A 15,611-nucleotide genomic window follows, 5' to 3' on the forward strand; every position below is an offset into this window, starting at 1 on the left:
GTTAGGCATGGTTGGTTTATCCCTCTGTTAGAATCTTCCCTCCTTACTGGGATATATTTTTGCTGAAAGCCATAAATTACTTCCTTAAGTATCTTGTGGGGCAAACAACATTATCAAGACTTAAACTGTGTCACTCAAAATTATTGTTATTTCCTGAAGCTGATATTCTCACCCAGCCACCCACCCCAACCCAGCCTCTGTTTACTGACTCCAAAAGGCCTGAAAATTCAATCCATCATATTTCTGGAGGTAAATATTGTAACCATTGTAAGTGATGGGAGGTGTCATCAACAGTGCTATCAAGCAGCACTTGCTCAGCAATAATCTGTTAGCTGACTCCCAGTTTGGGTTCAGCTGGGGTCACTGAACTTCTGACCCCATTATAGCCTTGGTCCAAATATGGGAAAAAGAGCAGAAGTTTAGAGGTGAGGTGAAAGTGACGGTCTTTGATATCAAAGCCGTAGTTGACAGAGTGTCACATCAAAGAGCCCCAACAAAACTGAAATCAATGAGAACTGGGGAAAACAGTGCACCGTTTGTAACTATAACTAGCACAAAGGAAGATGGTGGTCATTGTTGGAGGTCAGTCATCTCAGCTCCAAGACATTGTTGCAGGACTTCCCCTGCGCAGTGTCCCAATCCCAACCATCTTCAGCTGCTTCACCAATGACCTTCCCTCCATCATAGAGTCAGAAGTGGGGATGTTCACTGATGATTGCACAATCCTTGTCCAAATGCAACAAGGCTTCAGCTGATAAGTGGCAGGTAACATTCATGCCATACACTTCATGCAATGGCCATTTCAACCAAAAAAGAATCTAACCATTGCTTCTCGACATTCAATGGCATTACCATCGCTGAATCCCCCATGTTGGGGAGTTACTCAAGAAACTGAACTGGACTAATCATATGCAGAAGCAGAAATGTCTGGAGAAACTCTGCAGGTCCAGCAGCATCTCTGGAGAGAAAGCAGGGTTAACATTTTGAATTCAGTAACCCCTTTTCCTTCTAGAAAATTCTGTTTTTGTTCCAAACTTCCAGCATCTGCAGTTCTTGTTTTATTTTAGACATGTGTGCTGTGGCTTCATAAGCAGGCTAGAGGCAAGGAATCTTGAGGCAAATAACTAATTTCCTGACTTCCTTCCACCACTCATTAGCTGTACTATCTACAAGATGAAACGCAGAAATTCACCAAGGTGCCTTACACAGCATCTTGCAAACCCATGACCACCACATCTAAGGTGGTCAAGGGCAGTAGATACTTCGGATCTCACCCACCTGCCACACGCAATCCTAACTAGGAAATATGTTGTAGTTCTATCAGTGTCACTGGGTCAAAATCCTGAATTTGTGAGTCTTCCTACAGCATGTGACTGCAGTAGTTCAAGGAGCTAGCCAGGGCGACAAATGCTGGCCCAACTAGCAACACCCATATCTGTGAATGACTTAAGAAAGAATTCATCCTGTTGAAATAAGATTTTAACATTGATTGGTAAATATGAAGGGTTCAAAACTTGTGAAGCCTTTTCACCAAACTGGGGGTAAGTTACCAAGGGGCAGATGCTGATCAGATAGTGTTAATGGAACCTAGACAGTTGGAAAGATAAAACAAACTGATGAGAAAGTTGGTAAGTGGGGTGGAATTGGGATGTGTTGGGAGGGTAGGAATGAGAGATGTTGGGAAAGTGAAGCTGGAAGTGAGGGGTATGTTGAAAAGTTGTGAGAATAAGATTGAAGAGTCGGTGGGGGGTATGGGGAGCAGTTGAGGATATAGTAGAAATTCTGAATACGTTGACTCGATGGATATGAGGTATTTGGTATGCAACGAGAGAGTAGTGTTGAGGTAATAATCTGAGGGTGGAGGATGCAGTGAGATGATTTCTGAGCTGTTGCAACATTTGGGCCTATCCTGAACGTAAGGCTTCTTTTCTACATTGTAGAGAACATTTCGTATGGCTTAGATTTTAAGAAGTCAAGGATGAATGGTTAGGGGAGTAAAGACTGATGATGGAGGGGATGGGTCGAAAGACAGGGAGATGGAGGAGGGGGAAAATGGGGAAGGTGAAGTTAAGGAAAATGAAGGTTGGAGAAAAAGGATGGGAGGTGGAGGAGATGTAGAATGGGTAGGAGGAGGCAGGGGTGATGTGGAGTGTTGGAAGGGGAATGGACCTTTGCTCATCACCACTGCCTCTTCCCCCTGCTCAAAACAAGACCTGGAATTAACACATCCTCCTCAAAGCTTAACCTAGGGTCATGTGAAGTCTGAAGCATTAAAATAGGGAAAAAGATTGGGAAACACTAGCTTAGAACTTAGTCTGAGCAAATCAGAAAAAGTTTGATGAATTCTTGTTTTTTCACTCCATTCTAATCCTCTTTTTCTTCCAAAGGAGGATGGATAGGTTCTACAATATTCAAACTTACCTTTCACAATGGAGGAGCCAACGAATTTGGACAGCTGATGCTACGAATACAAGGTAGGGCTTCACTCACCCACCATGTTGGTTTCAGCTCTGTCCCTCCTGGTCCTACATGCTCTCCATGTCCTTTCCCTTTTCTATTTTAGACCATTAGATATAGGAGCAGAAATTAGGCCATTCAGCCAAATTCGAATTTGCTCCACCATTCGATCAGACTGATAGGTTTCTCAACCCCATTCTCCTGCCTTCTCCTCATAACATTTACTAATCAAGAGCCTTTCCATCTCTGTCTTAGGCTTTGTCTGAACAGTCTTCTACAGCAATGGGTTCCACTGATTAACCACACTCTGGCTGAAGACATTTCTCCTAATCTCATTTCTAAAGGGTCATCCCTTCATCCTGAGGCTGTACTCATGGCTGCTAGTCTCTTTAACTAGTAGAAACATCTTCTATACACCTACTCTATCCAGGCCCCTCAGTATTCTATAAGTTTCAGTGAGATCCTTCCTCATCCCTCTAAACTCCATCAAGTACAAACTCAGAATCCTCAACTGTCCATAAGACATACGAGTGGAAGTAAGGCCATTCGGCCCATCGAGTTCACTCGCCATTTAATCATGGCTGATGGGCGTTTCAACTCCACTTACCCACATTCTCCCCGTAGCCCTTAATTCCTCGTGACATCAAGAATTTATCAATCTCTGCCTTGAAGACATTTAGCGTCCCGGCCTCCACTGCACATCATGGCAATGAATTCCAGAGGCCCACCACTCTCTGGCTGAAGAAATGTCTCCACGTTTCTGTTCTGAATTGACCCTCTCTAATTCTAAGGCTGTGTCCACGGGTCCTAGTCTCCTTGTAAAAAGTGAGGTCTGCAGATGCTGGAGATCAGAGCTGAAAATGTGTTGCTGGTTAAAGCACAGCAGGTCAGGCAGCATCCAAGGAACAGGAAATTCAACGTTTCGGGCCAGAGCCCTTCATCAGGAATCATTCCTGATGAAGGGCTCTGGCCCGAAACGTCGAATTTCCTGTTCCTTGGATGCTGCCTGACCTGTTGTGCTTTAACCAGCAACACATTTTCAGCTCCTAGTCTCCTTGCCTAACGGAAACAATTTCTTAGCGTCCACCCTTTCCAAGCCATGTATTATCTTGCAAGTTTCTATTAGATCTCCCCGGGTTCAATTCCCGACTCAGGCGACTGACTGTGTGGAGTTTGCACGTTCTCCCCGTGTCTGCGTGGGTTTCCTCCGGGTGCTCCGGTTTCCTCCCACAGTCCAAAGATGTGCGGGTCAGGTGAATTGGCCATGCTAAATTGCCCGTAGTGTTAGGTAAGGGGTAAATGTAGGGGTATGGGTGGGTTGCGCTTCGGCGGGTCGGTGTGGACTTGTTGGGCCGAAGGGCCTGTTTCCACACTGTAGTAATCTAATCTAATCTTAACCTTCTAAACTCCAATGAGTAAAATCCCAGGATACTCAGCCGTTCCTCGTATGTTAGACCTACCATTCCAGGGATCATCCGTGTGAATCTCCACTGGACACGCTCCAGTGCCAGTATGTACTTCCTGAGGTGTGGGGACCAAAACTGGACACAGTGCTCCAAATGGGGCCTAACCAGAGCTTTATAAAGTCTCAGTATCACATCGCTGCTTTTATATTCCAACCCTGTTGAGATAAATGACAACATTGCATTCGCTTTCTTAATCATGGATTCAACCTGCATGTTTACCTTTAGAGAATTCTCAACTAGCACTCCCAGATCCCTTTGTACTTTGGCTTTATGAATTTTCTCACCGTTTAGAAAGTAGTCCATGCTTGTATTCTTTTTTCCAAAGTGCAAGACCTCGCATTTGCTCACATCGAACTTCATCAGCCATTTCCTGGACCACTCTCCCAAACTGTCTAGATCCTTCTGCAGCCTCCCCACTTTGTCAGTACTACCTGCCTGTCCACCTATCTTCGTATCAACAGCAAACTTCGCTAGAATGCCCCCAGTCCCTTCATCCAGATCATTAATATATAACGTGAACAGTTGTGGCCCCAGCACTGAACCCTGTGGGACACCGCTTGTCACCGGTTGCCATTCTGAAAAAGAACCTCTTATCCCAACTCTCTGCCTTCTGTCAGACAGCCAATCCTCAATCCATGCCAGTAGCTCACCTCGAACACCATGGGCCCATACCTTACTCAGCAGTCTCCCGTGTGGTACCTTATCAAAGGCCTTTTTGAAGTCTAGATAGACCACATCCACTGGGTTTCCCTGGTCTAACCTATTTGTCACCTCTTCAAAGAATTCTAATAGGTTTGTCAGGCACGACCTTCCCTTACTAAATCCATGCTGACTTGTTATAATCCGACCCAGCTCTTCCAAGAATTTAGAAACCTCATCCTTAATGATGGATTCTAGAATTTTACCAACAACCGAGGTTAGGCTAATTGGCCTATAATTTTCCATCTTTTGTCTTGATCCTTTCTTGAACAATGGGGTTACAACAGCGATCTTCCAATCATCTGGGACTTTCCCTGACTCCAGTGACTTTTGAAAGATCTCAACCAACGCCTCCGCTATTTCCTTAGCCACCTCCCTCAGAACTCTAGGATGTATCCTGTCGGGGCCAGGAGATTTGTCAATTTTAAGACCTTTTAGCTTTTCTAGCACTATCTCTTTTGTAATCGCAGCCACACTCAACTCAGCCCCCTGACTCCCTTTAATTGTTGGGATATTACTCATGTCTTCCACTGTGAAGACTGATGCAAAGTACTTATTAAGTTCTCCAGCTATTTCCTTATCTCCCATCACTAGCCTTTCAGCATCAGTTTGAAGTGGCCCAATGTCTACTTTTGCCTGTCGTTTGTTTCTTATGTATTGAAAGAAACCTTTACTATCATTTCTAATATTACTGGCTAGCCTACCTTTATATTTGATCCTCTCCTTCCTTATTTCTCTCTTTGTTGTCCTCTGTTTGTTTTTGTAGCCTTCCCAATCTTCTGATTTCCCACTGCTCTTGGCCACTTTATAGGATCATTCTTTCTCTTTGATACATTTCCTGACTTCCTTTGTCAGCCATGGCTGTCTAATCCCTCCCCGGATAATCTTTCTTTTCTTGGGGATGAAGCTCTGTACTGTGTCCTCAATTATACCCACAAATTCCTGCCATTTTTGCTCTACTGTCTTCCCCGCTAGGCTCTGCTTCCAGTCGATTTTCATCAGTTCCTCTCTCGTGCCCTCATAATTACCTTTGTTTTACTGTAACACCATTACATCCGATTTTGCCGTCTCTCTTTCAAACTGCAGACTGAACTCTACCATATTATGATCGCTGCTTCCTAAGTGTTCCCTTAAAGTCTGGTTCATTACATAGCACTAGGTCCAGAATAGCCTGCTCCCTTGTGGGCTCCATGACAAGCTGTTCCAAAAAGCCATACTGTAAGCATTCCAAGAATTCCCTTTCTTTGGATCCAATGGCAACATTATTGACCCAGTCCACCTGCATATTGAAGTCCCCCATGATCACCATGACCTTGTATTTCTGACGTGCCTTTTCTATTTCCCGGTACATGTTGTGCCTCTGGTCCTGACCACTGTTAGAACGTCTGTACATAACTCCCATTATGGTTTTTTTGCCTTTGTGGTTCCTCAATTCCACCCACACAGACTCCACGTCATCCGACGCTATGTCATTCAGTGCCATAGATTTAATTTTGTTCTTAACTAACAAGGCCATCCCATCCCCTCTGCCCACCTCCCTGTCTTTTCGATAAGTTGTAAGTCCTTGGATGTTTAACTGCCAGCCCTGAACCCCCTGCTACCATGTCTCTGTGATGCCTACCACATCATAATCATTCACGATGATCTGTGCCGTTAGTTCATCTGCTCAACTGTCCCTCATATTATAAGCCCTTTATCGTTGGAATCATTCTTGCTCCCTTAATTCTTAGAGCTGCTGATTCTGCTAGGGTTCTGTTTCCTGGATTCATCAGTCAAGATGTTTGATGAGGCAAATCATGGGACCAGGTTATATCTACGTGTCAATGCACTGTATCAGTAATGGCTCAGTGGGTACCTCTCACCTTCATTAAATAATTTAAAGATCTCCCTGTCATTTCAAATAGCTGTACGTGGGTCCTATGACCCTACATGGAAAAGGAGTGAAGTTCTCCATTTTGTTCTTGCTCACATTTATCCCTCGACTGATATCACTAAAAATAAATTTAGTGGTCATTTATTGGTGACCATATCTGGTCATTTATCATATTGCTGTTTGTGGGAACTTGCTTCAGGAAAAAATAGATGCTATTGTCTTACATTGTAATCTTAACCCTACATTAAGCGGTGACTACAGTTCATTGATTGTGGACTATGTTGGGACATTCTGGGCTGTGAAAACTGCTCCATAAATGAAAGTTGTTCATCTTGAGGATATTCTCCCAGGTAAATTCTTTCACTTTGTAACACTGGTGTAGAATACTGTGAGCACAGGTCACTAACATATAACATTGAAGTACAGTAGTGTTGGGGATATGTCTTTCTTTCTAATACTGGGGTACTGTACTGGTGGGGACTGATCTGTCATTGCATAATGCTGGGGTCAAGTATTGGTGGGCACAGGTAATGCTCTATAAAACACAGGGATATAGAGTACTGGTGGGGATAGGTCTGTTGGTAAATATAAGAAAGTAATGGAACCGAATGTAGTCCGACAGATCCAGTTAGGTGTAAGTTCCTTGGGAACTGCCCTACTATGCATAAGTCCCATGGGCAGAGGTAGTTTTCTTATATATTTTCAGTGTAGTAATTGTTCAGTGAGTCCCAGCAGTCTACTAAATTATGGAAGCTTTGCTGCATTGTCTTACATTGTGGAAACAGTTAGGTCTTTCTTCAACTTTCAGCACTTTGAGATTTCCTTCTCAAAACAAAATTTACAGCTACCCATTCTCTACCTTAGCTACTTGCCTTCCTTGTGGGGGGTCAGGTAACTAAGATGGCTGGTTTGTGATGCAGTGTAATGCCAATAACAGGGGTTCAACTTCTGCACTCTCCTCAACCCTGCCCTTCTCCTGAAGTGTGGTAACACTCAGGTTAAAACACAACCAGTCGTCCATCCCTAATGAGAGACCAACCCTACGGAATCGTAGAATTGTGGCTACTTTATCTTTATTGGTCTTCCTTATACTTTCCTACAATTAACTTTTATAGGTTAGTATAGCAGGTAGTTAGTTTACGAATCTGCTCATAATTGTCAGCAATGTCTGCTGTCTGTCTTGCAGTTGCAATCTTGTCTTCAATATTGGTTCTAAATGACGAAACATAGTACGTTTCTAAATTCTTCTAAGAGAAACCTCTCTTTGATGGCTTCATATGCTTATTCCTAATGCCTATAATTGGATTGTCAAAATTACTTTGATTTGAAAGGGCAAAGCAATGTAGGTTTGCCCAGACTATTCCTTTAAATTTTGAAACTTTTGCCTGTATGTTTCAGGAGCTAACTTATACACACCTAGAACAGTCTTTTTATGAAATCCATAGATACCTCCTCTGAAAGAGATGCATAAATTTCATGCATGCCACAATGATGTTCTGACTGGGTATTCTGCATGACTCTGCCAAAGTGGTTCAGTCATCTTAATGGTCTATTCCGGTGGAAGTGTGATCAGTGTTGTATTTTCATTCTGCGATAGTCTGAGGATTTTGTAGAGATGTTGTGAGCGATTTCCAGAAGGGTACCTCTTGTCTCATAGTAGCCAATCCTGTAGCACCTTTTGGAAGGAGACTAGAACCTCGGAATACTCCAGTGTGCAAGAGTCGTGGCAGTTCCCAGGATATCTGATGCAGACCTCCAAAATATGACATCAATGATCACATAATTTGAACACTAATGGAATGAAATCTTGTTCTTTTAATGAGCTCTGCAAATTGATGGTGGAGCACTGTCAAAGCAACATGAATGCAGTCAATAGAGCCGTGCACCTGGGGGAAGCCTGCAATGGTGGAGAGTGCCAGGGCCTGAGCTGCTGGACTTTTTTTTATCACAGGGATATGAAGGTTGGTGAGCTGGAGAAAATAGCATCAGTTATATGCCAGATACATGAATGGGTCAAGGATTGAGAGATACATGCAGGTACTCAGTTGCTCCTTGATACAAGTTGCTGACATACAGATTTAGGGCAGCTTAGACCTTGATAGTCAGCAGGATGAGATTGCCACCCAGTGCTGCTCCAGCAGGAGACACAGTTTTGTGATGATGGCCTGGGACATTTTTAATCAGTGCTTACAATCTATTATCCAGTTGAAGAAAATGATAATGAGGCTTGTAGACTTGCCTTCTCATCATTGTCCTCTGCGTCCTTGGTTGATCTCCCTATTGTGCAATAATTTCTGGACCTTATTGTTCTTGCTGAGCTTATTGACAAAGTAGTAATCACAATTTTTAAAAAAAATATCTTCATAGTTGGTTCAAGACCACAAGCAATCCAGCTATGGTGATCTTTATGAGAGATCTCTGAGCAGTTAATCTGTGCACGATGTCAGAAAGATAACACAATTTAACTGAAGAAACTCCAGAGATTTTGTGCATATTGATGAAGCCTCAAGTATGCCCTCACAGATTGTAACATGGAGGCTTCCCAAGGAGGTCTTTGTCATGCCTCAGTCAGAAGCTCTGAGGTATGTTAGCTCATCCAGTATGCATTTTCGAACCAACATTTTCATGCTCCTCTGGAGGAGTAGAACTCTGCCTATAAAGGTACCATGACAAAACCTCCACCCAAAGAAAAAGACTCCCTTCCACACTACACACCATGCCATTCAATACTTGCTGTGCAAAGTGTGAACGTGTCAGCTGTGAAGCACTGTCTGCCAGTGCTAGCTATAGAATCTGTATGTGAATTGGAAAGTTCAGGTACTACTTTTAAATGCCTCGTTCTGCTACGTAGCTGACATGACAAGGAGGTAATTACTGTATATTATGTAATGGTCATGAGCACTTGAGGCTATAATTCTTTACGTGAATCATTGGAAAAGCAACAACATGCCAACAAATTGCAAATTGAAGCCAGAGAGCTGTCATAACAGTACTGAATCAGTGGAGGGGCATGATTACTGCAGTTTCCCCTAGCAAAGCCTCAAATGCCAAAAGTTTCTGTTCATTTCTGAAGTGGAAAGCAGCAACTTGCTCTACCCACAATGCATGTGGTATCAGCCATTTCGTGTGATTATTAAGCAATTGATTTTTGATCTGACATGGGAGGATTCCAATACTCAGAGTGTCTCCCACGTTCTGCCTGTGACACACCGATTTCATCACTTCACCAACCTTTGTTCTCTTTTGAGTTGCTGTTTCTGTGGCCTTTGTGACCTTTCAGTCCCCCCTGCTTTTGTTAAGCCTATTTATATTTGGGGCTTAATCAGTCCCATGTTCAAATGCAAAGGGATCTGGACAATATCCAGGAAAAGTAGCAACTAAAGTTTGTGCTACACAAATGCCTGGCAATGAACATTTCCAACAAAAAATAAACTAGCCACTGCCCCTTGACATTCAATGACTTTGCCACCACTGAATTCCCGACGATCATATCCTGGGGGTATCGTGGGACAGAAACATGAACGGACTTGCTACATAAATATGATGGCTACAAGAGCTGGGCAGAAGTCACTTCCTAACTCCCCAAAGCCTGTCCACCTTCTACATGGTACAAGTGTGATGGAATACTCCCCATTTCCTGAATGGGTACAGCTCTAAACAACATTCACAAAGCTTGACACCATCCAGGACAAAGCAGCTCACTTGATTGGCACCACATCCACAACTATTCAGTCTCTCCACCATTTATGCTTCATAGTAGCAGTGTGTACTATCTACAAGATGCACTGCAGAAATTCACCAAAGATCCTTGGATAGCACCTTCTAAACCCACAACCACTTTCATCGAGAAGGACAAGGGCAAGCTGATGCCGGGTATTGAGGTACTGTTTTATGAGGAAATGTTGAGTAGGTTCACTAGAATTTGGAACAATGAGAGACAACCTTATTAAAATGACCAAGACTCAAGGGATTTGACAGTGTAGATGCAGAGAGGTTGTTTTCCTTTGTGAGAGAGGCTAGGACCAGAGAGCATAAACTCAGAATAAAGGATCAGATTTAAGACAGAGATGAGGAGGAATTTCTGTTGAATGCAGTTTTGGTTTCCTAGTCTGAGAAAGGACATTCTTGCTATTGAGGGAGTCCAGTAAAGGTTCACCAGACTCGTTCCTGGGATGGCAGGACTGACATGACGAAAGACTGGATCAACTAAATCGACTAGGCTTGTATTCACTAGATTGAAGAAGAATGAGGTATGGCTGGGGATCTCATAGAAACATATCAAATCCTGATGGGACTGGAGAGGCTAGATTTGGGAAAAATATTGTTCCCGATATTGAGGAAGTCCAGAAGTAGGTGTCATATTCTAAGAATAAGAGGTAGCCCATTCAGGACTGAGATGAGGAAGAACTTCACTCAGATAGTTGTGAACCTGAGGAACCAGAAAGCTGTTGGGGCCAGTTCATTTGATATATTCAAGAGGAAGCTAGATGTGGCCTTTGCGACTAAAGGGATCAAAGGGTCTGGGGAGAGGGCAGGAATGGGATAACGAGATTGCATGATCGTATTGAATAGCAGTGCAGGCTTGAAGGGCCAAATGGCCTATTCCTGCACCTTTTTTTCATGTTTCAATGTTTCTTCCTTCAGAGGGTAGTGAATCTGTGGATTCGCAGATCAGTGTGAATCTGTGGAATTCTTTGTTGCAGACAGCTGTATAGCGACTTAGTCAATAAATATATTCCATATAGATTTTTAATCAGTAAGGGTAGAAGCCAGGAAAGTAGAGTTGAGATTTATCAGATCAACTATGATCTCACTGAATATTACAGTCGACTTGACATTAAAGTCACCTATTTTGGCTCTATGTTCAGTTTCAATTAACCACATGATCTTGTCCCCTAGATTAATGTCACCACAGGCACACTGACTGTCTTATAATTCCTGGACTGGTTGTATTTGATCTGTAGGGCTGACTGTTCCCAAATGTCAGATTGCCAGTACTTTGTTCCTCATACTGTAGTAGTCCCTGGACTGAAAGAGAACCAACCACTTGACTGACTGTGGTGGTACTCTGACTGACCATTTCTCCCCAATGAGGACTGCTCCCCTTTGACTTTTATATGGCCATTTATTCTAAGTGCAAGCAGTATGTTTATCACGTAAACAGCCAGCATTGCTTCTGATGTGATATTGATGTAACGCAGTGGCAAACATTGACATGTCCATCCATTTGACTGTTCAGTGTTCTGAATCATGACAAGCTGCTTGCCTCTCCCTTTGTAGTAAAAGTCAATATGAGCCACAGACGCTGGCAATCTGTGACTGAGAACTGAAGATCAGTGCACTAAGAAAGCAATGTCAGCCGCCCAAAAGCTGGCAGCTCACAAGTCAGCGCTAACCTGAGTGTGCACGCTAAGAAAAACAAAACCAAGTAGAAAGAGGCTGGCAGTTCTAAGTAGATACAAAGTAAGTGAAGTTTTAAGAAAACATGAGGTGTATCTGTGTATCTGCATATAAAGAATCTAGCAGAAGCATGCAAGTCATAGGGGTCCCTGAACTCCAAAATAAATGTTGAAGGGCTGAACTGATGTGTAAGTTGGCTCTCTAGTAGGCATGAAGCTGTGGTGCTGTAGGTTCATTGCCAATGATAACTCACATATACAATAGATGGAGGAGGATGGTGGCTATGTAGCATTTAGGGACATTGTTGTGAAGAAGCATTTCCATTATGGTCTGGGACAAGCATTTGGTAAACTGCAGCTGTCAAGGAGCAGCTCTGACTTTGTGCTATCTGGTTTCTCAGGGAAGCAGAGGAGTATTGGACGAGGTACATCATGGATAAAGTGAGTTTGAATTTTAATGAGGTGCAAACGCACAGAGAATAAGATAGTCGTCTGTCAATGGCAAGGTTCCGAAGTTACCATTTAAGGCTTGAGGGGAAAATTGCAAATGTTCTTCTGGATGTTGAGATTCTATTTTTTTTCTTTTGGTTCTCTCTGTATTTTCCTAAATCTTTTGCTATTGCTTATGCCACTCCAGGGAGGGGATAATTCCACAATGTTTTAATCCCATTCTTGTTTCTGACCTCAATGACATGTCCATATTGTACTTATAATGCACAGCCAGAATGCAGCTTTGAGTCCAGGACTCTAAACACAACGTGAAGAGTTTGTTAAGGTTTAAAAGGAGGCTTTATGTTGAAGAGGTGAGTGGGTACGGATTCCCAGAGGACAGACCTGTACTATTTAGTTATCAGTATATGGAGCATGTACATTTTCTCAGTTGTTCTGCTAACTTGCTGTTTTCCAGCTGAAGAAATGAAAAAGCATAGCTTGGTGTCATCAGATCAAGTTCAAAACCGTGATTCCGGTTCACAGCATGGCCACTGAGGATCTGAATAATGCAATCCCTGGAATCAAACTGGAAGAGAACTATATTTTTCTGGCTGCACAAGCCCACCAGTGAGCTGTAATTGTCCATGTTCCAGCATGGTCACAGTTGCTGTACCTAGCTATACCTTGTAAAATAAAGCAAAGTTCAGTGTTGAGTGAGTACTCCCTATGTATAACCAGAAACTGCTTTACTAGATCTAAATGAAGTAAAAAAATTACACAGTGGGAGATTATTCTGTGTCTAACACTGGGAATCAATGCATTTCCTTATCCTTATTTCCAAATCTTAGAATTTACAACCAAGATCAGAAAATAAGTTGTCTACTTATTTTACCAGGAATTTTCAGGCTTGACCTCGGTTGCATCCCAACAGATGTAGTCCAGCAAAGAATTTAAGCAGAATGGGAGGGAATCTTTTAAAAAAGCACATTCCTTTTTTTACAGCAATAGCTGCTACATTCTAATCAGTTAAAAATCACACAACAGCATGTTCTAGTCCAACAGGTTGGAAACACTAACTTTCGAAGCACTGCTCCTTCATCAGGTGGTTGACAACCCACTAATGAAGCAGCAGCATTTCGAAAGCTAGTGCCTCCAAATAATCAATTAGACTATAACCCATGTGGTGTGATTTTTAACTTTGTCCATCCCAGTCCAACATTGGCACCTCCAAGTCATATTCTAATAAGTCAGTCAACACTGTCCTTTAGAGATCCCAAAGCCTTTTGCCAGCTAATGAAAGCAGGTAAATCCTTAAGTAAATGGGTGAGGGGTAGGGTGCCTGATGGTTAAGATATTAGTGTGGTATTTGGGTGATGGGGCCCATGAGGAGTTTGTCACAAGATAATGGTCATGTGTTCAGCTGGAAATCAGTTAGGTACCAGAGTGGACTGATTGGATCGAGTTAGGTATTTAGAAGGCGTATTATTGGGGGGGGGGGGGGGGGTCAATGTGAGTGAGTCCGTGAGGGGATCAGTTTTATGTGTAGCCAGGGATTAGAACAAGTTTTAATCTCTCTAATATTTCTTGGTTAACTTCAGGTAGTAAATTGTAATCCATTTTAGAGTTAGGTACTTTTAGTGAAGTTTCCAAATGCTGGTTAATTGCCCTTTGAAATTGAAACTTTCTGAATATATCAGAACAGCATGAACGGTTTGGACCGAAGGGTCTGTTTCAATGCTGTACCTCTCTATGACTATGACTAACTTCTGAGAGGTCCCAACATGCATTTTCAGAGTACATCCAGTCTGACTATCCAATCATTATCTCATTATTGTTTGAGACAGTGTGTGCAAATTGACTGCCATATTTCTCGGGGACCCTGGCTATTCATAGGAGATACATTTCAGTAAAATCTGATGAATAGCAAAAGAATGAAAATCTAGGATTTCCCATAAGAATTAATGAACCACCATTTGACAACATGCTAACATAACAACCAAAGTATGGAACAAGGTGAAGAACTGAAAATTGTTCCTTAATTGAATTGAGATGCAAATACGAAATGTTGACTAATCAGAGCAATGATTAGTGCAGATCTCCTATTGTGCAGGCACTTCAAAAAGTACAGAATTGGCTATAAAGAACAACCTGAACTTGCAAAACGTATTCTATAATTTTTCCCCCTTCTGATTGCTTGTGTATAAAACACGACATTATTGAAATGGGGTAGAGCACGATTGTAGCTAATTTACAATTGCAAACCATATTAAATGGTATGGATGTGCACTTAAGAAGTGGCTGTTGCGGAATGTCAGTCATTGTCCTGGCAGGACTGATACAATGAGTTTTTAATTCTACATTTCTTCTTGTTGTGATCTGGGATTGATTTTATTGCACTGTTTTATGCCACAAATCGGAGAGAGAGAAAAAATCAACTCCAGTTACCAAACCTGTCAATGTCTGAAAACAAAATGGCCAAAGGCAAACAAACATTTCCAAAGTTTTTTCCTTCTCTTCAGTTTTTCAACCAAGTGAGACCACATGAAGTAGGAACAGAAGTAGGCTGTTCAGCTTGCCAAGCCTGCTCCACCCTTCAATAGGATCATGGCTGATCCAACATTGCTCACATCCATTTTCCTGTGTTTTCCCCATAGCCTTTGACTCTCCTACTGACCAAGAATCTGTCTCTCAACCTTAAACATACACAAGGAATGGACACTTCTGTTAGATAGATAGAGGATTCTGAAAGGTTCGTCATTTTCTTAATTAGAATGTCTTAAATGATGCTACAAAACCAAATGATTTTCCATTTGCTTTGCTTTAAAATTCCCAGGAGTGTTCAGTTGCTGCCACTTCACCAGACCAGCCTGTGCTGGGAAGGAACTGTAAAAGCTAATAAATTTGCTCACTCTAAGTGCAAATTTCAATGCCTCATAAATGGAGTGGTCCGGGCTGATTTAATGGATAAGAGTTCAAATTTCACCCTGGCAGTTTGAAAATTGACATTTATAATCATACACCTCAGATTACAACAGGATATTGACCAGATGGGCCAATGGGCTGAAAAGTGGATTTAATTCAGATAAATGCGAGGTGCTGCATTTTGGGAAAGCAAATCTTAGAAGGATTTACACACTTAATGGGAAGTCCTAGGGAGTGTTGCTGAACAAAGAGACTTTGGAGTGCAGGCTCATAGCTCCTTGAAAGTGGAGTCGCAGGTAGACAGGATAGTGAAGGCGGTGTTTGGTATGCTTTCCTTTATTGGTCAGAGTATTGAGGGCGGTG

At 42.4% G+C, this 15,611-nt stretch overlaps 1 protein-coding gene across 1 annotated transcript in view; it reads left to right on the top strand.

The window, feature by feature from the left end:
- LOC132827718 (WW domain-binding protein 2-like) overlaps positions 1-12,991 on the top strand; it is a 31,331-nt gene extending 18,340 nt beyond the window's left edge. The window contains exons 4-5 of the mRNA XM_060844403.1: positions 2,388-2,474; positions 12,802-12,991. Coding sequence (XP_060700386.1) covers positions 2,388-2,474; positions 12,802-12,881 — 167 coding nt within the window. The 3' untranslated portion in view covers positions 12,882-12,991. The remainder of the gene's footprint in view (positions 1-2,387; positions 2,475-12,801) is intronic.
- Positions 12,992-15,611: the final 2,620 nt, after the last annotated feature.

The sequence above is a fragment of the Hemiscyllium ocellatum genome, chromosome 25 (genome assembly GCF_020745735.1).
Source record: "Hemiscyllium ocellatum isolate sHemOce1 chromosome 25, sHemOce1.pat.X.cur, whole genome shotgun sequence".
NCBI classification, from domain to species: Eukaryota; Metazoa; Chordata; class Chondrichthyes; order Orectolobiformes; family Hemiscylliidae; genus Hemiscyllium; species Hemiscyllium ocellatum.